Source organism: Eschscholzia californica, unplaced genomic scaffold (assembly GCF_041429995.1).
Source record: "Eschscholzia californica isolate CP2 unplaced genomic scaffold, dmEscCali1.0.p SCAF_4, whole genome shotgun sequence".
Lineage (NCBI taxonomy): Eukaryota > Viridiplantae > Streptophyta > Magnoliopsida > Ranunculales > Papaveraceae > Eschscholzia > Eschscholzia californica.
In genome coordinates, this window is record NW_028238461.1 from 4,970,188 (window position 1) to 4,997,937 (window position 27,750).

The window sequence follows — 27,750 nt, forward strand, 5'->3', positions numbered from 1 at the left end:
CCCTTTGCTGGGGCTAGTCATGAACTGCGTTACAACCCCAAAATTTAACATATAGATCAATGGTGGTCTCTTTATGGTGATTTTAACTCATCTAGGAGTCTTAGGCAAGGTGCCCTCTACCACCCTACCTTTTTATCCTAATAACCTAGTTCTTATCCTTGTTTATTTCATCATATGAGTTCCAGGGTACATTTACATGACGTTAGGTAAATAAATATAAACCAAGTATTCCCAACCTACTTTTTGTTGACAACTTAACTCTATTTCGGAAAGCTATTTGTCAGAATTTACATACTATCAAAGAAATGCGATCATGTTACTCGTACTTCTCTATTAAGGTATCAACTTTGATAAATCTGTCATCTATTTCGGTCCCCATATTTCTCTTGAGATGATACACTCCTACAAGCAAGAACTTGCAACCCCACTGATGAAAGATCATTCAAAATATTTGAGATCCTTCATACTTAAGCGTGGAAATACAATCCAAACTTACGATTGGTTGCAGGAGAAATTCAACAAATCACTAGCAGTTGGAAACATAAACTAGTCACTACAAAAAAAACGCCCAATAGGGACAGCTAAAAACTGTCCCAAAAACCTGAAAACCGTCCCAAATATACTGTTGGGGACGGGTTTTATCTGTCCCTATAACTGGCGTCCCAAATAGTATTTGGGACAGTTATGGCGACGGATAGAATCTGTCCCCAACATTGTATTTGGGACAACTTTTAACTGTCCCTATATATAAACGGTTATTAGGGACATCCATGAACTGTCCCTAAAAGTTTGAAAGGAATTTCCTAATTTGTCTTTGGGACAGTCAATATCTGTCCCTAAAAATTTGGCGGGAACTTTCTCTTGCTTGCAATTGGGATAGTCAATAGCCGTCCCTATGAATTTGGCACCAATTTCCTTTCAGGCGTATTTTTAAATAGAAAGTGTTCCTAATCAGATAAATTTATCGCTTCCATTGAAAATGAGTTCAAATTTTAATAAGCAAATATTATGTTGATACAAAAAGATAATGTATTTCGTTTATAACTAATGCAAACCAAAACCTTTACTAATTGGAGTATTTAACAAATATTAACAAAAAAACATTTAAGACGTGTGTTACCCAACATATCGGACATAGGAAATTGCATTTATTAACAAGAGCTTGCACAAACTAACTTTTACATATCAACATCAATCGATCTCATTGCACCATTGCTCGACATTGTTGAAACTTTCCATCTGAGTAACATCGTAGACAATCTGCAAAAACTCAAACATCAGTACATGTCTGATAATAAAAAATCGAAACTTCGCATGTCTGGTAATTATATAGGAGTAAAAAAACACATTCTTTCAATAGCACCAAAACATTAGTTTTCTTCCAAGTAAAAAAATCTAATTCTCCGATTTCATTATGGTAAACAGGAGTAATTAACAGTACGCATGATCGATTTGATTCTGGTAATAAAAAATCTTAGTCAACAGTAGCAGAAGCAGGAGTGGGAAATCTTATTCTCTTGAGGTCTGTCCAAGGAGGCAGTAGGCCAATAGCATGCTGCTTCTGCTTCTGCTGCTGCATCGCAGCAGCCCAAGGCCTGTTGCTGCTGCGTCGGCAGCAGGCTGCTCCTGTTGCAGCTGCCTTGCAACAGCCCAAGGCCAGCAGCCTACTGCTTCTTACGTTCTAAACTTCAACTACCCTTTGACAATTCACATCTTATCTCTGTATATACTTCCAAAATCACCATATTTTGTTTCTACTCATCAAAGGCTGATTCTAATTAGCTAGCATCTTTATAAGATTAATAGTGGGGACTCCACATGTTATTGTTGCTGTCGTGAGTGCCATTCATTAACTTCCAAAAGAGAGCCAAAGCTTACTAGTAGAACGTGTTACCCGAAAAATGGGAAATTATTTTGAACTTGTTGCCAGAAGTATCTATATAACATAGAACTCTTGTTAAGTATACAATGTACCCAGATACAAGTTGTGAACTTATTGATTACATCTCAATAGGAACTACAAAAATATATAGAATATAGAGACTGATTTTAGTATAATAAAGTAGCAACTTTTATAAGAGTAAAAGGTATATAAAATAAATAAACATATATAGATGGTCAAATTGGAGCATAGGTAATTAGTGCCAAGTGTTTGGTGGTCCTAATGAACGACCATTTGTTGAAAAAATTTATCCATGGTTTTATTCATACAGTTAGTACACTACGGAAAATCATATTACTCGGATCAAGCATAAAAAACAATGCAGTTAAGGTTACTATTTCATAACTCGAAAGAAACATAGTTAAGTCTATACAGACTTTAAGCAAAATCATATTTCATTCATCAATAGTAATATAAATTGCATTTCATCTATAAAAGTGCACTCTCATGTTTTTAGTCAGGAGGAAGGTTACCTTATGCTAATCGGAATGTGAGGATGACCTTGGATCGTTACGGGAGCTTTCAAATGAGAAGTTAGGCGTAGAGACATGTGGCTGTAAAACGATTATATGGGTCATTAATACTAGTTGGCATGATAACTACTTATTTGATCAAAATTCAGTTAAGTATGTACCTCTCCATCGCGGAGCCGTCTGAAATAAGCCCTCATGTCATCTAATTCGGCCTTTGTACTATTAAGTTCATTTTTCATTTCTTCCATTTCTTTCTTCAAGTTTGAAGTCTCTTCATTGCTTTACGAGATTCAGCCTTTGATGCTTCTCCCCAAACAGTTTTTTGGGTGCCTTCTCCATAACATTGAATAAAACCTCTACTTTCAGGTCCCATAACCTTAGCAAATATGCTATCTGGTCCGTTCTCTTATATAGGCAATCCCTTCATGGTAAAGAAACAAATAAATATTAAGTATCACAATATTAATTATTATTCAATGAATTATTAATAAAATAAACAGTAATGAAACTATAAACAATGACGTATTCAAGAGGAAGAACTAGACTTGTATTGCTTTAACAACAAACCTGACTAACCAACAAACAACTACTAGACAGTACAACAACTCGACTGGAATGCAACCAGAATACAAAAATCTATGAATTAATGATCTAATTTAAGAACAATGACGAATTTTTAGTGTGGGACAAGATAAATTTGGTAAAAATTGATACTAGCGTATGGAAAGAAGATGAAGAACAAACTTAAAAAAAAGTATTACCTGTAGAAGCAACCGATTTCACTGAGATCTCCTATCTGATTACTCTGATTTAACCCAAATCAAATTTCTGCATGTTAGAACTACGCAAAGGATGCTAAACTAAAGAAATCATTTAGATAATTTGAATTTTCCACATCTAGCAAATTAACCTAATCGATCCATTTAACAAGTCTTTTGACTAATAAAATCAAAGCCATAGAGATCGAGACAGATGATGAATTGTTTTTAGAGCCTGCATCCTCATATTCCTCCCATCCATTCATATTTCTTAGTTAAATAACAATACCACTATAAAGACTCAAACAGTAAAATAAGAATTAACATATGAATCATAAAACAAATACACCAATATAGAGATTGAAACATCAAAATTAGATTTAATTATCACTATAAAGACTCAAATTTATTTTGAGGAAGGTGTTTTTCACCTTCGCCAGAAAACCACTTTTAAACCAGATAACTTTACCGTGTAATATCTTACTTCTTCATATCTAAACTCTTCTAAAATTGGTCGTATTCTTCATCCTCACTCAATCATTGATGGGTTTCAATCAGATCCCTTTGTGAGTTTCTGGCGTTGTTGATTTTTATCTCAAATTTTCACAAGTTCATAATGCATGAAAAGCGTTGATAAAATTACAAACCCAGATACTTTTCTTGGAATACTATGATACCTGGGTTGGTCAGGAATAGTTGTTCAATCGAATCAATTCAAGTTTTTGAAGATATGGTTTTGAGAGGAATTCAATTTGATTCGACTACTCCTGCTTTTGTTCTTCCAGCAGCAGTTGAACTACACCAATCGAATATTGGGATTTTTATTTCATTCTTATGTTCGTACTCGATAATAGTGAAATAACACAGAATAAGAAGAAGAGGAAGAAGAACAACTAACCTGGATGTGAAGCCTTGTAACAAAACCCTAGAAGATCAACCTTCTTCACTCAAAACCCTAGAAGAAATCGAACAGAAACCCTAAGTTTGTAGCAGGAAAGAAGAAGATGGACCAACAGAAACCCTAGAAGGACTAACCATAAAACGATAAGAAGATCAACCGTGCTTGCTTTGCAAGAGAAGACAATCGTGGAGGAAAATCGTGAAGAAAAGAGGAGAGAGAAAGAAGAGGGGGAAAATAGAGAGATAAAAAAAGTTGGAGGGAAGAAAGCAAAAAAAAATTCACGTTTTGCGCGTACTTTTTTGGGCCAAAATTTCTCCCAATCTTTTTTCTAACTGGTCGAGAAAAAAAGTCTGTACTATTAAATTGTCCCAATTGTCATTCTATTAGGGACAAATATAAAAAAATTGTCCCTACTATTGATTTTTTAGGGACAAACGTAAAAACGTCTGTCCCTATTGGACGTTTTTTTTGTAGTGAGTCCCTAAATTAAATCACGTCTTTTTTATTTCTCTATTAATTTTGAGTAGAAGTCTATACAAATCACAAGACTTTTATTTGGAAAAATGTTACGCCAATCATAAGCCAACTCCATATATTAAGTTTGGACTAATCAATAGTTTAATATATATTTTTACATGTAAATTATTTCAAACTTGTGTTTATTGCATCGCGTGAACAAAAATTCGTCTATAAATTGTCAACCATGACCCCTGAAGATAACGACTACGAATCATGAAATAACAAGTGTTTGACCACGGAAGAAGACCACTTATTTCTCCCTTATACCTGTAATTTGTTTTATGACCTATTGGGGATTCTTGTCGTGAATCCAATGGAAGTTATAACCATATTGTATTATCTTTATGATTGTTATGTACACAATTAACCTAACCACAATTTACTTTATAAGTAATCAATCTATAGTAGAAATGGGAAATATGTAACAACAGTAACAATGTTAACATTATAATCTAAAAGGGTTTACATACTTTGTGTTATAAAGGCACATGATACCAGTTAAAATTGTTTTTTTTTTTTTTTTTTTCAGATAGAGCGTCTCTGGTGCAATATCATAGAAATTAGGGGCAATATAATCTTTACGTACCGACCAACTTACCCAATTTTCAGGAAACAAAATACGTTTCAGGCGTGGATGATTATGATAAGAGATTCCCAACATATCATAAGATTCCCGTTATTGAAAATGCGCACTTTTTCCAAATCCAGAAAAACGAAAGAATTCTAGGATTTATCTTTGGGAAAAATACTTTTATGCGTACCTCCTCCGATTGATCCACAACATACTGTATTCTCGTAAATGATACACACCCGCTAACAGCCCACCTAGTGCTACATCATAGGCACACTGGGAGGGTAGATAATTGTAACCATGTATATATGCAATGACATCAATGGAGTGTCAATTCTCGGGGTTTATTTGTAAAGTTTCAATTCCTTGGTAATCGAATTCCAAAGATCTATGAACTCGTCCATGCTTGACTAGCCATTAAATTGCAAATTCAAAATACCACCTAGGATTTTGCAATTTTTTTTTTTTACGAAAACTCTCTCCAATGTATAATTCTATTTAGGCCTTGAGATGATACGACAACATTTAATTCTAACATGGTGTGCACCATTTTATTCTAGTAAAAATGAGAAATATGAAGCAAGTAACAAAGTTAACATTACAATCTAAAAGAGTTTATCGATTTTGTGCCCTAAAGGCCATGATAACACTTAGTTTTCTTTTTCCGTAGATCACCTCCAATGCAAGACACAAATTGAAAACTCGAAGTACCTAGGATTTTTAAGTTTTTTTTTCACAAAAACTCACTCTCGTGTAAAATTCAATTTAGATTTTGAGTTGATGTGACAATATTTAATTCTAATAGTCTCGTAATAAAATTCAATATATTGAGATTTCTTTTTTTTTGAACCATTTGAGATTTCTCTAGATGATCTCAATTGTCCACTCAATATTAAACGCAAAAATATCCATCAAAAGAAATAACACTGAAGTAATTTTTAAGTTTTTAAAGTGTCAAATAGTGGAGATGACTTTTAATTGAGGATCTTAATAGTGCGAGAAATAATCTACATTGAGACTTAAAACATAACACAATTCAATTTTTTCTAAGAATTTTGCATTGAAGATGCTCCTTTAAATAAAAAAATCTTGAAAGCAATACAATAAACAGGAAAGAAGTAATGACTTATCATGTACCCTAGGCCCTAAAATCTCATGGCACAAGGACTAGTCTTAAATTTTTTTTTTTTTTTTTTTTTTTAAAGGAAAACATCTTAGAAAAAGTCTACCAATATGTTTTTTTCTTGTCAAGTCCAACTATAACCTACCTCTGACTAGGTAGTGCTAAATAAGTAAAGTGGCATTGAAGGTATGTTGGCAATTTGGTAAATATGTGTGATTCTTGAATGGGCCATGAAAAGCTTACAAAAGTGTTTTGAATGTGTCTAAAGTTTCACATCTGCTATAAATTCATAGCCACCCGGTCTCCTCTATTTTCCTCAAATCTCTCTTCCTCTCCCACAATTCTCTCTTTAAAATTGTTCCATCTTTGATAATATCTCTCTTAAATTAATATCTATAAATAAAAAAATATATAATAGTTGAATATATTTGTGTTACATATGATTTTAAAATTAATGATACATATTTTAAAATTTCATTTCATTTGCTAACCATGACTACACCTTTATAATTGAAATGACATATTATGAAACGAGATAATTTTCTGTATGATTAGTTAAAGTTCGTCAATTGAAAAATGACTTTTTATAATATAAATTTCACATTTTTGATTCTTTGAACAGGTTGGTCCATAAGATAGAAAAAGTTTATGGGATTCTTTACCATTCAACTTATTTCTTCCCTTAAATAATCTTAAATTTAGAAAGGCAGTTTCTTGGAAATTAATGGTAGTTTTTTGTTACAAAAATAACCTATAACATAAATAGTGTTGGTAAAGTATAGGTGATATTCTTATGAGAAACCTAATTTGCACCTCCAAGTTTCTCTCCTACTTTAGATTACAATAGTTTCACACAATTCAAGTCCAATGAGTTCAAAGATAATTTTCCCATTGGTAAAATCTAAATTTATATAATACCAAATCTTGAGAGCACTATAATTTGCTAATGAAAGTGTATTTTCATACCGTTTAGTGAGACAAACATTCATTACCCAAAGAATGTCAATAGAAGCGAATGCCATGTCCGTTTTTTGGGACATGGTTGTGAACAAAAGTTCACATTTAGTTAAATCAGACAAGTAGAAAATTGTACTTCCTAAAAACTAAGTTGTCATATGAAAATATCGGAAATCTTATCCAGGTTGCTAATCGTACAATAACATAAAAAGGCAACATACAAATATGAAAATATCTTAAAGTGATCTTGTACATTACGTAGATGAACATAACGATAAATCAAACTTCTAAATTAAAACCCTCTCCAAAACAAGTCACAAATTAAACGTAACGTACTGAATTCACTTTACTTTGATTCTAGTATGAACTGAAAAAAATAAGAAGATAAAATAGGAGGTGAAGAGAACTGGTCTTTTTGACTTCCGTAGTTTGTTTTTACAGACTCCAACACTAATCTTTGCAGTGAACACACTTGTCATATTTATTTTCATAATCTCTATAGTGAACACACACTTGTCTTATTTATTTTCATAATCTCTATAGGAATACGAATACCCATTATGTCATTCTCCCAATTCATGTGTGAGACCTATATACTTACTTCTTCTATTCCATTTTACATAAAAGTAATGTTGTTAAATAAAATACTAACATAGTCGACCAAAATCCCTCAAATGAAGAGAGAGAGAGAGAGAAAGTGAAGAGAGAGAGAAGTATGCATGCTATGTTATATAGTTGGTGTTGGCTTGTTGTGTGCTTTCATTCCGATACTCAAGCTAATCATCTCTCTCCTTTCAGAGAAATCTCCTTCTTCTTCTCCTCCTCCTAGACCGTCTCCATCTCTTCACTCCTCCTACCCATTTCTCCCAAATTCCATAAACCACTTTCATTTCAATCTCTAAAACCCACAATTCTAATCTTTAAATCCATTGATACTTGTTTACTTTAATGCTTGTTCTTGTTCATCTGGTACGTTTTACTCTCTGGGTATCCTTTATTTTTCCCCTTTAATCTATCTATGGATCTTAAGATTCTCTTTTGTTCTATCGTTCTTAATCTGTTTAATGGATTTTACTTAGTTTCTGTGATTTTTTTTTTTTTTTGTGAAAAATGATTTCATTTCTTTTTGTGGGTTTTGATGATTAGGGGTTAAGGGGGTTGATACTGAATTACTAGTATGTAAATTGGGTTTTATATACCAAAAATAAAGTGATCAGATTCAGAATTCTGGTGATTTAGGATGTTGAATTTTGTTTGTCAAATTAAACTTTGTTTTTTGATGATCAGTAAAGTTTCCATGAATTTCTGTTTGTTCATTGGGGTTCTAATGGGGTTTTCAGTTTGGCTTTGTCTATTTTGTTTTTCAATTTTTTCATGTGGAAAAAGAGATTATGGATTTTGATCAAATTCATAATCTGAATTTTGAGCTCTAATAGGATGATTCATTTTGAGTTTTGGGGTTTTGAAGGGTTATGATCAGTTTAACAATCTGAATTTTGAGCTATAAGAGGAGTGATTCATTTTCAATTTTGGGGTTCTAATGGGGGGTTTGATCAGTGAAAAAGAGATTGTGGTTTTGATCAGTGAAAAGTCTGAATTTCGAGATCTAATTAGAGTAACCCATTTGAATTATATGAGTGATTTGAGGACAGTTTGAAATTTGATTATGCTAATGAGAACAATTTTACTTCTAATTTAATCTAATTGTGTGCCAATATCTCATCTAGCTGTATGTGTGATTTGATTTGTAGGACTGCATTGCTAGCTGAACTAGTTTATTTTCAGTAAAAGACTTACAAGATGGGAGGGGCCGATCAGGATTTCGATGAGCTCGATATGCTACTGGGAGAGATACCTACATCTGCAAACTTAGTTTCCGAAGAATCCTTTCGTGTTAGCTCCAAGCCAAATCTGAAGGTGAATCCCCTTACTGTAGAGAATGGAAAATCCTATTCTACTCGAACTCTTCCCATGTACTACACTGCTTCCCAGGGGCTGGAGACAAGTCCGAATACAATTTCGAACTTCTATGGTGACATTCCTTCACCTAACAATGTCTCCATGGAAAATTCATTTCAAGGTTCACTTGATCGGGATACCGAAATGAATGTGAAAACCAATGGTTCATCACCCGTTGTCAATGTCTATAGGAGGAACCCATACTTCCCAGAGGAGAAATCCTTGGCATCTGCATTCACACAATTGGGCTTTGATGATGCAACATCTGTAGAACAATCGAGACTGCCGTTGGTTAATCCTAACGCTAATGGCTTACAAAACTGCACATTTTTATCGGAGCATCTCCATTCTAATGACATAAATCAACCTATCTCGGGTTTGTCTGCTCCTCGTTTTGCATCCCCCAATAGTCAAAGTGACAGGAGTTTGTTCAGCCCCGGTAGAAATAATGTTGATAGATTCAATAATGAGATTACTGTTCAAGAAAATGGAAGTTTTCTCAAATTTGATGCTGAAGAACTAAGGAAGAGGTATGAGTCGGCACATCCATTTGAGAACTCGCGGGCCGACTTCAGAGAGCAGCAAAATTTTACCCCGGTGTACTCCAGAGTAATGCCTTTAGCTCCAAATACGAACACTTTTCAGGTTCACCCAAACGGGCCTGCTCCTGGGATTCAGTACCCAGTTTCACAGTATCGGTATCCATACATTTTGGAGACCCAACCTCCTACTCCTTATACACAACATGAACTAACTCAATCACAAATGTGGCAGTATTTGGAGGAAGAAAGATATTACAGGATGCAGCTACAGTTACAAAATCAGGGTTTTGTGTCTCACAATTTAATTCATGAAAATGGTAATTCGACAATCAGGCCTGTAACTAGGAGTGTGCCCCAACCATTTTTCAAGATGCCCATCCCAGAGGTGGTAAACCAGGAAAATAGAGTCCCTGTTTGGTACAATGCTGGCTTGTGCAGGAGATTTAGTCCTTCAGAACTTGCTCTGATGGGACGAGGATGTCATTCCTATCCTGCCATAGATTTAGAAGCAGTTCAAGTTTCGCATGAAGCGGGAAAACCCACTTTTCCTGAAAAGATTCTTTTGAGGTCACAAGGTTTGAATTTAGTAAGAACAATCAATCCGAGCTCTCTCGGAGAGCGTGAATTATCAAACCATGTCAATGGCAATGTAAGGATGTTGGATGATGGAAATTTTTGTGACCCACCACCCATGCTAAATGGCGGATCCTTTCAGTTGCAGGATTCTCGCCCTGAAGTTCAGGATCTTAAACATGGTAGTTCTAGGTTACAACCACAGAAATACGAGTCGGTCGATGAAGTTATTGGTAGGATCTATCGATTATCAAAAGATCAAAATGGCTGTCGTTTCTTGCAAAAGAAGTTCACTGATGGTAGTCAAGATGATATCAACAAGATTTTTGTCGAGATTATTGATCACATTGTTGAGCTTATGACCGACCCTTTTGGTAATTACCTTGTCCAAAAACTGCTTGAAGTGTGTAGTGAGGCTCAGAGGATGCAGATACTTCATGCAATTAGTAGAAGACCCGGAGAACTTGTTCGAATTTCAAATGACATGCATGGGTATGTAACTTTTTCCTGCTAAGTTCTTGAACTTCTGATGTTTGTGGATATATTTGAATTAAGTCCTTGTTTCAATCTCTATGAATGTAGGACCCGGTCCGTTCAGAAGGTGATAGAAACCCTTAAGACTCGAGAGCAATCCTTGATCGTAGTTTCCTCACTGAAGCCTGGAATAATCACTTTAATGAAAGATCAGAACGGTAATCATGTTGTTCAGCGCTGCTTGCAGTACTTGATGCCTCAATACAGTGAGGTAACAAACATATCTTAATTTGTTTATCATATGGATGAATGTACGCTTACTTCTTAGACTCTTGCAATACTTGATCATACTGTGTGTGTTTGTATAGCTCTTCATTGTGATAGACATATTCACAAGTCGAGCTTGTTATCTGAAACACAATTTCAGTTTGAGTCGGGATTGGTATCTCCACTAAATTGAAAACCCACAAATGTCTTCAGACATCATGTCCCTATCAAATGCCTCAGTCATTGGCGGAAAACCCATGTGAAGTCATGAAACCAAGAAGGAATGGGTTGTGGTGAATTGGGATGCAATTCTTAGATGATAATATAAATTTTATAATAAGCAAAGGGTTTGTATATCGGCTCCGTTATTGGCCTGATAGCAAGCTTTACCTTAGCAGATATGCAAATCTATTCTTCAAAGAATAAATAGATTCTGCTGTAATTTTCTCATATTTTGACTAAAATCCGTTTGATATATCCTTTTTTTCTCACTCCAGATTGGTACTTGTTTTCATGAAGAAGTTATGTACATGAAAATAATCTGTCCAAATATGCTTCACTTTGCTTACAATCTGAATACTTATATTTCCTCTGAAATCTGAAAAGTGAAATAGGCATCCACCTTTTTTTCTCTTTTCGTCTTTCCCTGATGAACCAATGTTTGTAAACTTTCAGAGTAACTATTTGGCTTCTTATGTGACATAGGTGAAATGTCACGTCCAGCCGTTTCTTATTATACCTTAGATAGTCAACCTCAATATTGTTAGGTGAAATGTGTGCTAATTGTAGGATTGGGTCTTCTTTTTTTATTTGTTTACGTATATGTCTATATATAAACTTTTTAGATTGCGTACTTCAGATTTTTTTCATCACAGTAGGTGAAATGCCTCATCCAACCGTTGATTATTATTTAGATGGTGCGGTTGCGCCTCAACATTGTTAGCCCTAAATGCAAAGCTCAATCTCCGACTCTCTTCAATTAAACCTCTACGCTTACATATCTGTTGCCAAACCTATTTAGTTCTTAAACATGAGTTTATGACCTAGAATTTATTTGAAATCAGCTTATATGGTTCTTAAGTCTAGAAAGTTTCTTCGCGACTAGGTCGGTTTTGGTTTCAGATGATGTTCCGTCTAGGGTATTGTTCCCCAAGTGACTGTCATGCTTTACATAAAATGAAATGACAAGTCCGCAAGTAGATAATGTTTGTCCGGCGTTGTTACCTCAAATGGAATAAAGAGAACCCTTCTAATGAGTTCTTTTATCAATAACTTTCTTTTAAAACACTAAAATCTTTCATATTTTCTTCATCATTCATGTTACGGGATTAGTGTTTCTATGCATATTTGAGGCACAAATCCAATATACGGATGGTTTCATAGCCGAAAAGGCCGAAAGACAGAACAATTTTTGCTGCATAGAGATATACGAACTATGGTATCCAATTTGGCTTCTACTCCATGGTTATTAAGTCTCTCGAATGAGGAGATAATGGATTGAGCATGAAAACATTAACTTTTTTTTTTGTTGTTATTGCTTTTGTGCAGATTCTTTTCGAAGGAATAACTGCACACTGTTTTGAGCTTTCAACAGATCGCCATGGCTGCTGCGTGCTTCAAAAGTGTCTCGGAAATTGTGATTTTGCAGAGAAACGCCAACTGATCTATGAAATCACTTCGAATGCTCTTATCCTTTCACAAGATCCATATGGGTAACTCAATCTTGCTTTTAGAAACATTCTTCGCATTATAAAATTTACACTTAAATTGGTCTACTTTTGAAGTCATTGAATTGACTTGGATCAAAATTTTATTGAGTTCATGCAGGAACTATGTTGTTCAATTTGTTTTGGGGCTCCAGGTTCCATGGGCAACTGCAGACGTATTTGAACAACTTGATGGAAATTTTCGAAGCCTCTCAATGCAGAAATACAGCAGCAATGTAGTCGAAAAATGCTTGAAGTTTGGTACTGAAGAACACCGTCGTCGGATCATCAAGGAATTCTTAAGCATTTGTTTCGATCAAATTCTGCTTCACCCTTTCGGCAATTATGTCATTCAAAGTGCACTCAAGAACTCAAAGGTGAAATTCGCCAGCAACTCATAACCTCTCTCTCTCTCTCTCTCTCTCTCTCTACTAATCGGGTTGGTCGGTCGTTTTCTTCTGTTTACAGGGTGCTCTTCGTGCTGCTTTAATGGATGCAATCAAGCCACATATCCCTGCATTAAAGACCACTCCATTCGGGAAAGAAGTAATGTTATGTTACAATCAGAAGAAGTAATTTATGACGCCTTCAATGGATTTTGAAGAACTCCAATGCGATCAAACACCCACTCTGTTCTTAATTATTTCACTGATATCTTGAGTCATCGTGTGAAATGTTAGATAAAAAATTCCGGCTTGATGACTCTAGTAGATTAGTACAATCACTAGAAACTGATTAAGTATTTATAGCACTTTCCGACATAAGTTTTTTGAAGTTTGAAAAGACCGAAAGATGTGGATGTCTTTTTACATCTCTTGACGTCGGACTTCACATTTTGTTATCATTTTCTTCTGTCTAAAGAATGAATTCTGCTTCAAGAATGTTTGTTGGTATAGCAATATTTAGAAGTACTGGAAATTTTCGGTTTTGGAATAAAGAGAAACTGTGAAGTGAAATCTATAGTTGTTTTGAGCTTTTTTCTAGTGAGTGAGAGAGAGGAGAGGCTCTCTTCTTGTTCCTTCACAAGATTGAGGAGAATGTTGCAAAAATGGGGTTAGTTTGTATAAGATGTTAGATGGCACTTTCGTGGCCACTATATATTGCAGATGTAAACCTATTTTCCTATTGGTAAAAACTTCTTGTATGCTCATGACATGTTTATTCACATATTTGGATGTATTCATATATGCATGGCTCTCCTGATTGTTCTCAAATTTGATATCTTGTTTGTATAGATTAGCGAAAATGATAAGATGCTAAAAAATGTGGGCCAAAATCGGGCCAAAACCCAGATTAACGGGCCTGGTTTCGCCTCGTGTCTCTCTTGATTGGCTGGGTGAAGTTTGGATTTCGGCCTATTTTTTCAAGCATCCTATATGAACAAACAATATGCTTGCTTGAACCGGTCCATTCATGTAATCATGGAAAAAAGAAAAGTCATATTTTAACAAGCTTGTCGTATGAAAATGAGAATGTATCCTCTTTTATGGAATCACTTGTAATAGATGTTTTGGGAATTGTCTTTCCATTATGTCCAGTGAGTGAATACAATGAAATTTCAGTATTCCTTTTACTTTTCATAACCCAACAAATTTGTTGAAACCCTAAATCTGAATATCTTAGTTTTCTACTCCAACTTATATTCTGGGGGCTCTTTCCTCACTATTTAAAAACACACTTAAAAAAACATCCCACAACATAAAAATGACAACTTTTTGGACTAGAGAACCTTGTGAAGAGTAACTAAAAATTGAAAAGATCATTGCATGTCAAGGTAAAAACAAATACCTATAAAACAAGATCATTGCAAGAAGTATTTTTTTGGACCCAAAGAAAAAAATCTAAAGTGAGTGATGAATAATTGGTTCATTTGACAACTTCGAAAACAAGGAGTATTGACGATATTAGGCACGCTGACACATGCAAGGGCATTTTGGAAGAAAAATATTGACTTTAATGGAAATTGGGTAGAGTTCGGAAAAAGGAGATCAATTTTAAATTTACGAAAAACAAGTTGGTCACAAATGTGGCCAAAATAGAAATAACCCTTTAGAAAATATGACTTTAGTTTCTATCCTAGGCTACCAAACAAATGAATTAAGAAATGAATATAGAAAGTTTACTTACTCTCTTATGGGTTGTTTTCGTGGTGTTCGATACGAATAAAGAAAGGTATTCTCATTAACAGGGTAGTCGTTTCCGATTTATGCTTTTACCATCTTGACTACAAGAAACCCACATAAACTCTAAAATCTTATCATCGAACTTTCTTACAAACACAGAAAATCAATTGGTTTTGATGGTTAACTTAACTGAAAGAACAGAAAATCAAAAGTGAAGTAAAATCATGGCAAGGGAGTGAAAGAAACCGATTTTGGTTATTAGAGAACGTAAACATCTAGTTATTGATTGAGAAACTTAATATGCAAACGTAAAACAACTTTATAAAGAAAAAAGTTCATTTCCACCTTATATGCAAAAAAAATCTGATATATTACTGATATCCTGTGTCGCCCTCGTGACTGATATATACGAACCGTTATGACCTACTTATGTACTATCATTCTAAAAACATAAGAATTTTAATAAAATAGTCATTTACTTGTATTTAGATATGATTGATGTTTCTTATATTGTTTCATGAAATGATAAATGGTGGTTGGACATGCATGATGAGTTCTATGAAAAAGACAGGGACACACAAAGAAAGGTGATATTATTAGGAACTAAAAAAACATATCATGAACATAGAGTGAGATATTGGATAATGGAATGAATATTTTCTTCCTAGTTTTCAGCTAACAAAACTTTTATTCCTCCTTCTATTTGCTCCCTCTCCAACCTTTCCGTTGATGTGACGACATGTAACTAGAACATATTTTCTCTCCAATTGCTCCCTTTTTGTTTAAGCGTCACCACATCAACCAGAGGACTGGGGGAGGGAGGAATAGAATTTCTCTTCATCTAAACACACAAAACAAGATCATTGTAAGAAGCATTTAGACACTTAAATGCAATCCACACCCAAGCAAGTGAGGACTCGAAGCACGAATTGATTCAAGGCCTGATTTGACTTTGGTCAGATTCTAAAATCATTTGTTTCTATCGTACTCGTTTGAATAACTGACTTGGGTTAATCTTAGGTCCATTTGAGTAAATAGATTTGTGTTACAATAAATCAAACGATTTACATCTAGATAATAGAAGAATAAAAACAAATATCACCCAGGTCTAGATTGACTCGAGTCAGGTGAAGAAAATATATTTGTTTTGTGTGTGACTAGTCCGAGCGGTCGATTTTGATTGGTTTCTGGGTCCATTTGAGTCAGATGATTCAGATTAAGATAAGTCAGATTCAAACATGAGAAAAAAATACCACCTAAGTCAGTCATGTCTGTAGCAATCAATTGACCTAAAAACCAAATTGGATTTTCAAACTATAAACTTCATTCAAATTCAACATAAAACAACTATTGATTTCAGAAAAGGATTTTGTGGAATGAAATCAAACTAACCTAATTAAAAAACAGAGTGAACAAAATCGATACTTACCTCCTTTGAAACCGTCTTATGTTAATGAGTGCCAGATTTTCTAGGTAGTTCATCATCTGAGAGAATAACAAGATCTAGGATTTTGATTGACTTCGATATTTCAGTTGAAAATGTGATCAAGAGTGATTTTCAAGATTCTTGGAAGGATATCTATGAGATTGAAAATTAGGGTTAGGGTTTCTCTGTTATGACTGACCCTAAACAACAGAAAAGGAAAACGATTCATAGCCCCGTATAAATTGTGAAACCTAATAAGGTTATTCTGGTAATTAAAGTTCATTTTTAGTAGTTGACGACGAAGTTCGAAATTAATTTGGCGCCAATACATTTGAAAGCGAAAAGCGCGGGTATTACTGAATCGGTAGTTTCCGAGTTGGTTCAGTTATCACGTGAGCCTAAGTTAATCTGGGCTTTGCGTATCTGGATGTGGAAGTGATGCTCCTAAAGGGCTTTTTGGGCCTTTTATGGGCCTTTGGGAATTCAGATAGGAATGAACTTGGATCGGGTTTATATCTAGGCAGACCTCTTTATCTTAATTTTGTGGGAATATTAGGAAGTCCTACGAGGGTGCCAGTGATTGCTAAAGGCGCCATTTACCCTATGAACCTCTTCTACATTTTTTTGCTGTGGAATTAGGATGTGCTTACAGAATTTTTCTCCAAAACAAGCAAAATCCCTTCAGTGTGAGATCGAGGTGCTAACCATTAGAGTATCTCCAGTGGGACACTCAAACTCTAAAATTTAGAATGCCACTTAAGATTTAGAGAGATTCTGTTAAAAAGATCTTCTTCAATGAGACACTATGTGATGGTGTGGAGCATATATTAATAGACTCTCAAGAGAGACACTCTAAAATCAGAGTGTCTCCTTCAGACTCTGTAAGTGTCATTCTAAAATTTAAATCAATAGAGACTTTTGTTTTTAAACTACATTTTATCTATTGAATTTAAGAGTGCCATGTGTATTAGGTAGATAGATATATTTGGGAGACCTCCTATGAAGGTTAAAAAAATTTAGAACGTCTCTATATTGATATTTAGGAAAGAAAGTTTTTGTTAGTGATTTTAGTGAATAACTAACAAATGTAGTACCCATTAGTTATGTATTTGTCTAGCATATGCCACCAAAAGTTCTATAGACATTTTCAATTAGGCCATATGCACCCCGCCACCCCCTAAAGGCCTAATACTTCGTATTAGGGACAAATGTACATTTGAGCACCTTTTCTTTTTTATTTTGTTAAGGAGTACATTTGAGCACCTTGGGGCTTGGGGTTCAGTTTGTGGCACGTAGATGTAAAAAGCCATTTTCAAGGGATAAAACCAACATTTTTATTTGAGGGGTCCAAGATACAAATAGCTCACAATTTTGGTTATTCTAAGGTAGCCATGTCTATTTGGAGTTTTATTTTATAACATAGTCACAAATACATAATTGAAGATGTTGGGTCTAACAAAGAAAACAAAGATAATATGAAACAATCTGATAATTTAGATTTGATGTTGGGTCTAACAAAGAAAACAAAGATAATATGAAACAATCTGATAATTTAGATTAATATGTTATAGATCGAACTCGCTGCTGGCGATGAAAAAACACATATTCTAAAGTAGATGAGAATTGAACTACGTTTCATACAATATATCTATAGATAATTAATATAGTGTTGGTGTTAACAAGAAAAAATGAATATCAATTTTGTGATGAATTTTACGGGATTTGCATACCAACTTTATATGTTGCTAGTGATATTGTCCTTGTTTTTTTCACTTTTGACTTCACGGTTTTAAAACGTCTCACTACGGAAGAATGTTTAACTTCTTAAGAAGAGCATAAGCTTCATCTCACCACCGATGTGAGATTGTTTACAATGTAAAAGAAATGTATAGAAATATCTTCCACAATGTCAAAAGTACATTTTTTCCTCGCATGATTTCCTTAGAATTTTCATCACACAAAGATGGACACAAAAAATAAAAGCTAGCTTATACCCTTATACATCACTTATCTGTAATTTAGGTACAAGTTCTTTTTACTCTTACCACTTTCCAAAAAGAAAACAGAGTACCAAACACCGCCTTAAATCATTTGTCCTGCCCTTATGGGGAAAGTATGAATACGTAGAAATGAGAATCGTATTTGTACACGTCGATATATATACACAAAAGTAGGTGTTGGGTTTCAAACGCGACACCTTAGGACAGTACAAGGTCCATTCCCCACTCCCGGACTAGTACAAAATTTGCATTATTTTATAACCTAATTCTATTTTGTCCCCTCATATTGTGATAGACTCACCAAAATGAGCCTCATATCTGTCCATAAAGGAATATAGACCCCTAACTCACTTTCCTAATTTGGCCATAATTACCTCTTATATTCAACACCAACTTTGCCCTTTCTAAAATCATTTGCCATTGTCACATATTACTAGAGACAAGAGTTACTAGATTGAGAAAGAAACACATTAACATCAATATTCTTTATTATTTCTTCATTCTTTTTTGATTAACTATTTCTCACTTTATTAACCATCTCTCTCTCCCTGCCTCGCGTAATATCTGATAAAAATAAAATAAAAATTATTTTGAGAAAGGTGAAGTGGATATTGTTCGGGGAGATACTAGACAACTTAACATTTTAACCCACTAAGTAGACACGTACAACTAAACTACAAACTGAACTGTTAGATTTTAATCAAATTTTCATTTTCTTTTCCCACTTGTAGTCTAGTTGTACTTATCCACTTAGTGGGTTAAAGACGCACGATTATCTAGCATTTTTTGTTTGTGAATGAGGGGAATTATCACTAATGTGATTTTTTTTTTTTTGAGATTGAACTCCAAGAGTCATCATTTATTCATATTTCAATGACATTGATACATTATGAATATTAACATGGTCTTATCTTAGTAGGGAGGACAGTTTAGAACTTTGTCAAGGTGCATTTTGTTATGTTGGTCACAGTATGGGGGCAAAATTTGAACCAAACCTTATTATATTGTTTTCTTACAAATAAAGGGCAATATTGTCATTTTACAAAAAGCTTAAAGAAAATAAATACTTATTATTATATCCGTAGGTAAATACAAGGCCACATCTGCATGCTCGAAGGTTTGGGTATAAAAAAGAAGTTTTTGGACAGAAAGAGATAGAGAGAGAAAGAAGAGAGAGAAAACATCATCTGTTGCTTCATCGCCATTTTAACTCTTTTTCATTCTTCATCATCTTCTCCGATACATCTCATAAACAAACCCTAACTGTTCTTATTATATCTGTTCAATCTGCCTTGAGATAATAGTTTCAGAAGTTTTGGAATCTGAATCGTTTTTCTTGCATTCTCTTGAAAGGAAAAAAAAAATCATCGGTTCTCGTGAAGATCAGGATCCGATCGTGGTATTAAGATGTAAGTTGAACTGTGAGTATCACGATTTAGTTGATTTTATAGTCTGATCGTGTTTTTATTTGGATATTTTCGTTTAGGATCTGTAAGTATTTTTCTTTTTATCTCTCTCTACAAGGTGTTAGTTTTAGAAGTTCGTTTTTGATCGTTTGTTTCTTAGAGTTTAAACTTGTTCAGATGAAGATCAATTTAGGTGAGTTTTGATTTCGATTTGTTCATTTTTCGGTCAAAAGAATAATTTTTTTGCCTTTTTTTTTTGGGTTAAGAATCCTTGCTATTTTCTGATGAAATCAAAAGAAGTAGGAAAATGTTGGATTCAACTTGTTTGGGAAGGAAAAGAAGAATCCATCAGTAGAGGCAGGAAAAAGATGTCGGCTTTGTTTGATTTCATTTGTAAAATTAAGAGTTAGAGGGTTTGTTTCAATTTCAGTCTTAACAATTGCTTGCAGAATAACTCTATACTGTTGATCTTGCTTTCTAGTACTTCATTGATTCTATTACTGGGTCGATTTTTGGTCTTTGCTTAGAAATGATTCACCCTAGTATTAGGAACAATTGATACTCATGCGGGAACATCAAATGTGCCTTATTTACTTCTTTTAGATACAATAGATTATTTTTTCATTGTTCAAGTCATTTGGGCTTTGGGAATGGTAGGTTGCGGATGAAACTCTTAATTTTGTGAAAGATGTGGATTTTGTCGCATTTCTCTCCAGGAGCCTTTTTCTTGCATGTATATATTTGGTTTTGTAGTAATAACCGTTCAAAGCTTCAAAATTTATCATTTATTATGTTCGTCACCTGGATCTCTTTCGTTCACTAGTGTTGCGTAGAAAGTGGATGTTATAGTCATGGAATTTGACTCTTTAACCTTGGGCTTTTGTTGCAGAGGAGTAAGGTGTGTTTGGGATTTTGTTTGGGGGCTGGATTTGCATGGGTAGAGGATGCCTGAACTGCGAAGTGGAGCTAGACAAGCTCGTTTAAGAACTCAACGACCTGATGATCCTCAACCTTCTGCCCAACCTTTTAATCAAGCCGAAAACTTCGTACCCCCTACTCAAAACCGAACAGGAAGGAGAGGAGGTGCTGGAAGAGGTAGGGGAAATGCTGTAGGAAGAGGGAGTCCAGCAAGACTAACGGTTGCTGGTAGAGGAAGAGGTGTTAGGCTGACACAGTTGAACCAGGAGCTTGCTCGTGAAGTTCAAGCAGGACCTGCTATTGGAGTTGCAGAAGAACCAGAGCTTAACAGAGCAGAAGGAGTAGGAGATAAAGACCTCGTTATGGAGGGAAGGAGTGCCGACAAATTAGTTGGTGTCGAGGAAGACACAAGTGCAACTCCTGTTCCTGAAAGGGTACATCCTTTATTTGTCTCTAATTCCTTTAGCGGTTTTAATATTAGTTGTTTCACGCGAATGAAATTCTAGTAGGGTCAGCACGGTTCTCTAAATTTGCTTATATACGCGATAGTTGTCCTTCGTAATCATGATAACTGGGAGAACGTAGGAGAATCATCATTATCTCTTTTTCCCTATGAGTCTAAGTAGACGTTCCGTTCACTCCTGGCCAGGTTGAGGAGTTTATTCCATGAACGTGGTGTTGTGGTAAATGGAGAACATAAATTATGCTTCTCTTCTTAGTTGATTTGCTTAAACGGCAATTTGAATATTAACTCATCTTTGTGCTCCATGGGAGTAATGCTCGCTAAGGTTTCTATAGCATGTAGCTGTTGACCTGTTGTAGTGCTGAAAGGAGAAAACATTTCGCTTACTGCTTGCAGGTACAAGTAGGTGGATCACCTGTGTATAAGGTAGAGAGGAAGTTGGGAAAAGGTGGGTTTGGCCAAGTCTACGTCGGCAGAAGGTTAAGTGGTGGCACAGAGCGAACGGGAGCAGATGCCATTGAGGTATCATTTTTGTCATGCGTAATATGCATTATGTAAGTACTTGTGCAATATATAATGCTCTAAGATCTTTTATTGCAGGTGGCTTTGAAGTTTGAGCACCGTAGTAGTAAAGGTTGCAACTATGGTCCTCCTTATGAATGGCAAGTCTACAGGTAAGCATTTTGCCGTTGATGTTCATATTTGCGGACTTCGCATATGTAGCTATTTGTTATACTTCTAAATTCTTTATCTGACACTTCCGTTTTTTATCATCAAGCAATCTGAATGGATGTTATGGAATTCCATGGGTTCACCACAAGGGTCGTCAAGGAGATTATTACATTTTGGTAAGTTCTAATTTGACGCCAAAAGTAGGCCAACCAGTTATCATATTTTTTTCAACTGGATAGAACTAAATATGTGCTGTATTCAGGTAATGGACATTCTTGGTCCCAGTCTTTGGGATGTATGGAATTCGCTTGGGCAGACGTAAGGACTCTCTTGTTTTTTTTTTGTTGCTTCTGTCACACCTTCTCCCATCTCCCTTGCAAACCCATGTACTAGTGTTACTACGTACTCTTGTTCTGTTGATCTTTAAAAAGACAAGATATGACACAGGAGCGTCAAGACGGCAATCTGCCCTGTAGAGTCGAGTAGGATTAGAGTTACCTCAGGGATAATTATTTAGAAGTGTACGTATAGCATATTAGAATAAGAAACTATTTGATAATATATAGGGATTATTATATTATTTTATTACTACTTGTTTAGGTGGGACAAACTTTCTATGCAATTAAGGTTTCAGTTAGGAGTCTCCTAGATAGATAGAGTTCAAGTATCAGTAAGACTCTTTAGGAACTTCATCTGGCCATTGCATCACATAGTAGCCATATCCCATGTGCAATGTGTAGCACTTTATAGACGATATGCTAGTTACGGTTTGATAAATGGAAAAGCCAAATTACAAATTATGTTTGTTCTCGTTTATATATGTTTTTTAGCTTAATGTAGTGGACAATCTAGAAATCTATAGCCAATCTGAGTCATCTCTTGTACAACTTCAGGATGTCCCCTAATATGGCAGCCTGCATTGCTGTGGAGGCAATATCAATTCTTGAGAAGCTTCACCTGAAGGGGTAAAAAATCTTTAATTTATTTTTGTTGTTTTACTTTCATGTTCTCGGGGTGGACTACTTTTTAATCTGTCACAAAATTGTCACCATATTCTTTCTTAGGTTTGTGCACGGAGATGTGAAGCCTGAGAATTTTCTACTTGGTCAACCTGGAACTCCCGACGAGAAGAAGCTATATCTTGTTGACCTTGGGCTGGGTATGTTTTATCTTAGAAGTCTATGCATTTGATGGTTCCTGTCCTTTTTGCTCTGCAAAATATTGATGGTCTGCTTTTAGATTCTTGTATTTATGAACTGTTGCTGATTCTAGTAATTTGTATATTCTTCAGCATCCAAGTGGAAGGAGGCGTCATCTGGTGAACATGTTGACTACGACCAGAGGCCTGACATCTTCAGGTTGGTTGGCCTTTTCATTTCATATATACATGGTTCTCTGTCTCTCTCTCTCTAACTCTATCTTTATCTACTCTCTCTCTCTCTCTCCCCCCTCGTTATGCATGTCTCAGGGGTACAATAAGGTATGCAAGTGTACATGCACATTTAGGTCGGACGGGAAGCAGAAGGGATGACCTTGAGTCACTGGCATACACATTGGTATTTCTCATCAAAGGAAGGTTACCCTGGCAGGGTTTCCAGGTAATATTATCTTAGCACTATGTAACTTTGTGTAGCACTAGTTAAATTGGATTAAAAGTCAATTGATGCTCTTTGCCGGTATTGCAGGGAGACAACAAGAGTTTTCTTGTTTGTAAGAAAAAGATGTCTACTTCTGCAGATTCACTTTGTGTCTATTGCCCTGCCCCATTTAAGCAGTTCCTTGAGATCGTGACAAACATGAAATTCGATGAAGACCCCAACTACGCCAAGCTTATTTCACTTTTTGACAGTCTTATTGAACCATGCACGCCTTTGAGGCCGATTAGAATTGACGGAGCTTTAAAGGTTTAAGAGTTCCAAAATCATCCTAAAACGATTGATTTTCATCTAAACCATCCTTGTGATCTAAACCTATTTCTCGTTCATCTGATTGTCCTAGGATCTAACACCTTATCTGTTTCTGTTTAGGTTGGGCAGAAACGAGGAAGGCTGCTTGTAAATCTTGAAGACGACGAGCAGCCAAAGAAAAAAGTGCGATTAGGAACTCCAGCAACCCAATGGATCTCAGTTTATAATGCTCGGCGTCCAATGAAGCAGAGGTAAGCTATACATGTTTTCTGGAAAGAGATTGTTGTTAAACTTTTGTCCTGCTTGGTCAGGGATTTTCCCAGGTGCATTTGTCTCGTCTGTTCCTGCAAGAATAAGACTTAAGGTTGTATGTGAATAAACTCTATTCATATATTTCACTAGTAGTTTTCTTTAAATATTTATCTATTTTAACCATAACGAGGCTAGTCTCAGGGAGTGGGAATGGCAAAAAATTTCATCGCCTCCATTTCCGACTTGGACACAGAATAAATAATGTAGTCGGAACATTTTTGTAATTTTCTTGTAGGTTTCTATTGGACCCATTTGATATGTAAACTGATAATTTTCTGAGAAAATAGTAGATACAAGGCTGACAATGATGGCCTTGTGTTAGAAAATGAATCTAACGTGTCCTGTTTCTTGTTTTTTGTAATAATAGAAATCCAATTAATTTGGATCTTTCAGTCTTAATGTTTTTTTGTACAGTGTAAGAATAGGTGATGTGATGCTCTCATTGCTGTTGTGTGCAGTGAATCTGTAGGTTGTTAGACGAGTTTAACACATTGATTGGTCAACTGAATGCATTATTATTGACTCTTTATTACTTCTTATATACTGAATTTAATACAAACAAACTTTGATTGTGTAACAGTTAATTTGATTTATCGAGGAATGTTTAGTATCCGTTTTTGACATTGTTGATCATTTTATTGTATGCATTGACCTGTTTATAGATCCATGGACATGGACAGGACACATCTCTTTCAATTTTGTAGATCTTGAACTAGGGGTTTGAACCTTCATCTTTTCTCTTTTAATTTACAAAATCCGTTTGTGCCTATAAGTTAGTTTTCATGTATGACCAGTTTCGATTCCCTTGTGGTTCAAGGTGTTGACATAAACTCCAAAAACCTGGAGGTTTTGGGTTTGATTCCCACGGGGGTGAAATCATGGTTATTGAACTTGGGTTATTAAAGGTATAAATATGTAATAGGTATGTCGGGCTTTAGGCCTCTTTCATGTTGTTGGGCTTTAGGCCTCTTTCATTATAAGTTTAACTTAGGCGGTTATCATGGTTATCACATCTTTATGATGTATCAATTCCTTGTAACGACTAACGTATATCGTAGTCGACTTCTCAAAAAGAAAAAGTGTGTCCAGTTTCTGTCAAAACCTGGAAAAAAGTTTCTGAATTCTAAGCATTGAAAATCCCTTTCTTGATTTCTTTAGTTGCAGTTGACTAAATGGTTTTCTGGTGATTGTGTAGGTACCACTACAATGTTGCAGATTCAAGAATTCGTCAACATATAGATAAGGGTAATGAGGATGGTTTGTATATCAGTTGTGTAGCTTCTCAGTCAAGCCTTTGGGCACTCATCATGGACGCGGGGACAGGTTTCAATTCCCAAGTTTATGAGCTTTCACCTGTATTCCTTCACAAGGTTTTTCAATTATAACCCTCATTTTTTGAGTTCTCTGAGTGTTTTGATTCTTTGGTGCAAGTACTGTTTGTACTATTGTTGGTCTCACTCTTTGGGTTTTTGTCAGGAATGGATAATGGAACAATGGGAAAAGAATTACTACATTAGTTCCATAGCTGGTGCATCCAATGGCAGTTCCCTGGTTGTCATGTCCAAAGGTTGATTAATATAGAATTTCATCATCTCTTCTAAGTTCTAACTTATTTTCCTTCTTAACATATTAACGTATTCGTGTTATAATATGTCACAACTGTAGACCTCTTTTAGCTGTTAATGCACTGTAAGCAATCAGGGTTGCGCTTTTTAGATATTGATTTAGCCCTGGAAGCTTCTTCTAAGTAACTGTGTCACAACGATCGAGTCAATTGTTACTAGTTTATTGTCGAATTCATACAATTCGGATTACTTGACTGCTGTCGTGTTTATTACTAGAGCTAGGGGTGATTGTTTTTCTTGTTTTCTGATGCGGACTCCCCAGAGTCCGACTTATCGTAATCTGACTCAGATTTGCATTTCTCAGGGCACAATATTCATTTCAAGGTTATTTTCGATAATGGCGTCTTAATTCAGAAATACAAATATACTTAAATCTGTCTCGAGTCAACTCCGATATTGGATTGGACTTGAGATTTTTGAATTGGAAAACAAATAAAATTCACTTTAGGTTAGAGAATTGCTTCTAAAGTGCAGGATACAGTTTCTGCTCTTTATAATCCAGAGTGTAGTTATATACCTTATAGTTCATATTAAGACAAAAAACTGTGCACTTGTTTCTCTCTTCTTCTCATGGAAACTTATGTTTTACCTTCTTTGTTTGTAAAATGCTTAAAAGAAGATACCATCTGAAACATTCCAGCATGGAGGTGACCGGTGAGTTTAATGTTTTAACTAGAACCCTCTGGCAGTTACTCCCATCTTTAACCAAAACCAATTAATTCTGATTTCATGTAGTTGAATAATGCCGATGATGAGCACAAGACTTTCTTGTCTATGTTGAAGCTTACCATTAGCCGTTTCATCATGAAGACAGAGGATCATGTCTTTAGAGGCAGTCTAGATTTTAATTTGATTAACAATATTTAATGTTATTTCTGGCATATTTTTGGCATCCAAGTTGATTAAAATTTACTAATTAATATGTTTGTTCAGTTTCCTCTTTCCTCTCAAATTTGACCTTAAGGTTAGTCTATACTCATCTTCATGTTGATTAATTTTATAGGAACCCCATACACTCAGCAATCCTACAAAGTTAGTGATTCATTTCCTTTCAAATGGATCAACAAAAAATGGAAAGAAGGTTTCCACGTCACGTCAATGACTACTGCTGGAAGCCGCTGGGGAGTAGTAATGTCAAGAAACTCGGGTTTCTCTGACCAGGTACAATGACTTGAGCCTTCACAAGTCAATCGCTCTTCACCAAGTTTAGTTCTTGTTTTAACATTTTTTGCTCCCTGTTCGGGTTTCTTCTTCTACAGGTGGTGGAGCTCGATTTTCTGTATCCAAGTGAAGGAATACATCGGCGATGGGAGAGTGGTTACAGAATAACCTCAACAGCTGCTACCCAAGATCAAGCGGCCATTATATTGAGTACACCAAAACGTAAGATAATGGATGAAACTCAAGAAACCCTTCGCACTTCTGTCTTCCCGAGCACTCATGTAAAGGTAACAAACTTATTATACGCACTGACCATTCATAAGCTCATTATTATTTGTATAATTCTACTAACATCTGGTTTCGCAGGAAAAATGGTCCAAAAACCTCTACATTGCATCAATTTGTTATGGCCGAACAGTCTGTTAAAGGCAATGGATGTATTCACGTTCATTAATGAAAACTGAACACAGCGGAAGATATTCAAATTTCAATACCAGCGGAAATAGTCAGCACTTCTTGTTTCGACTCATCCTTCTCTACAAAGGAAAAAAGAAGAGGGAAAGAAAGGGTGTTATCAACTTATCAACCATGTACCTTGTACCAACAACAATTACTCACAGAGGTAGTAAATAGTACTTTGTTCGACGAAACCATATATATATAGGCTTCTTGGTCGTCGTCTCTAGCGAAGTTATTATGCCTTATCTGATTTTCCACGAAGCATTTAAATTTGTTCGGGTAGGGAAAGTTCATATTAAATTGGATGTATTTTGCTAATCAAGTATCAAAAGGAATTCTTGAATAATTTAGATAGCAATATATAAGTCCAACTGCTATGTATTTTCAATTTATACAAGTTTCTTTCATTCAATAGTTTTTTTGTTAATTCATGTTCATCTGATTTTGATCATGCAATATCGATTAGCGTATCCGTTGCTGGCAGATTTTTATTGAACAGGTGAATCCGTTCAG

The 27,750-nt window shown here is 35.2% G+C and overlaps 2 protein-coding genes and 1 long non-coding RNA gene across 8 annotated transcripts; 2 read left to right on the forward strand and 1 right to left on the reverse strand.

Moving 5' to 3' along the window:
• Positions 1 to 1,153: 1,153 nt before the first annotated feature.
• LOC147541874 (uncharacterized) lies at positions 1,154 to 4,412 on the reverse strand. Of its 4 annotated transcripts, none has more exons than XR_015223423.1 (6): positions 4,209 to 4,369; positions 4,072 to 4,128; positions 3,177 to 3,969; positions 2,577 to 2,836; positions 2,416 to 2,496; positions 1,154 to 1,260 (listed from the first exon to the last, which is right to left on the reverse strand). It is a non-coding gene; the product is annotated as an uncharacterized LOC147541874 (long non-coding RNA). The 4 variants fall into 4 exon arrangements; XR_015223424.1 differs by having other exon boundaries at positions 3,177 to 3,211; positions 3,851 to 3,969; positions 4,072 to 4,346; XR_015223421.1 differs by having other exon boundaries at positions 2,577 to 3,969; positions 4,209 to 4,412.
• A 3,341-nt stretch (positions 4,413 to 7,753) lies between these two features.
• On the forward strand, positions 7,754 to 13,721 carry LOC147541875 (uncharacterized). The gene is made up of 6 exons (XM_086633600.1): positions 7,754 to 8,213; positions 8,996 to 10,810; positions 10,901 to 11,063; positions 12,608 to 12,771; positions 12,887 to 13,142; positions 13,234 to 13,721. Exons 2-6 carry the CDS (start codon positions 9,045 to 9,047, stop codon positions 13,339 to 13,341), a joined length of 2,457 nt encoding a protein of 818 aa, XP_086489726.1. The 5' UTR covers positions 7,754 to 8,213; positions 8,996 to 9,044; the 3' UTR covers positions 13,342 to 13,721.
• Positions 13,722 to 19,425: 5,704 nt separating this feature from the next.
• On the forward strand, positions 19,426 to 27,649 carry LOC147541876 (casein kinase 1-like protein HD16). 3 transcript variants are annotated; one of them, XR_015223258.1, is made up of 17 exons: positions 19,426 to 19,723; positions 20,610 to 21,072; positions 21,498 to 21,623; positions 21,702 to 21,775; positions 21,880 to 21,949; positions 22,036 to 22,091; positions 22,667 to 22,738; positions 22,838 to 22,932; positions 23,065 to 23,131; positions 23,242 to 23,371; positions 23,459 to 23,677; positions 23,801 to 23,931; positions 25,188 to 25,362; positions 25,469 to 26,271; positions 26,353 to 26,778; positions 26,877 to 27,065; positions 27,145 to 27,649. XR_015223258.1 is itself a non-coding variant. In XM_086633602.1 (17 exons), the coding sequence occupies exons 2-17, from the start codon at positions 20,665 to 20,667 to the stop codon at positions 27,202 to 27,204; spliced, it is 2,121 nt and encodes a 706-aa protein (XP_086489728.1). In that variant the 5' UTR covers positions 19,426 to 19,735; positions 20,610 to 20,664; the 3' UTR covers positions 27,205 to 27,649. The 3 variants fall into 3 exon arrangements, 2 of the variants coding, with proteins under 2 accessions (XP_086489728.1, XP_086489727.1); XM_086633602.1 differs by having other exon boundaries at positions 19,426 to 19,735; positions 25,469 to 25,559; positions 26,621 to 26,778; XM_086633601.1 differs by having other exon boundaries at positions 25,469 to 25,559; positions 26,621 to 26,778.
• The last annotated feature ends 101 nt before the right edge of the window (positions 27,650 to 27,750 follow it).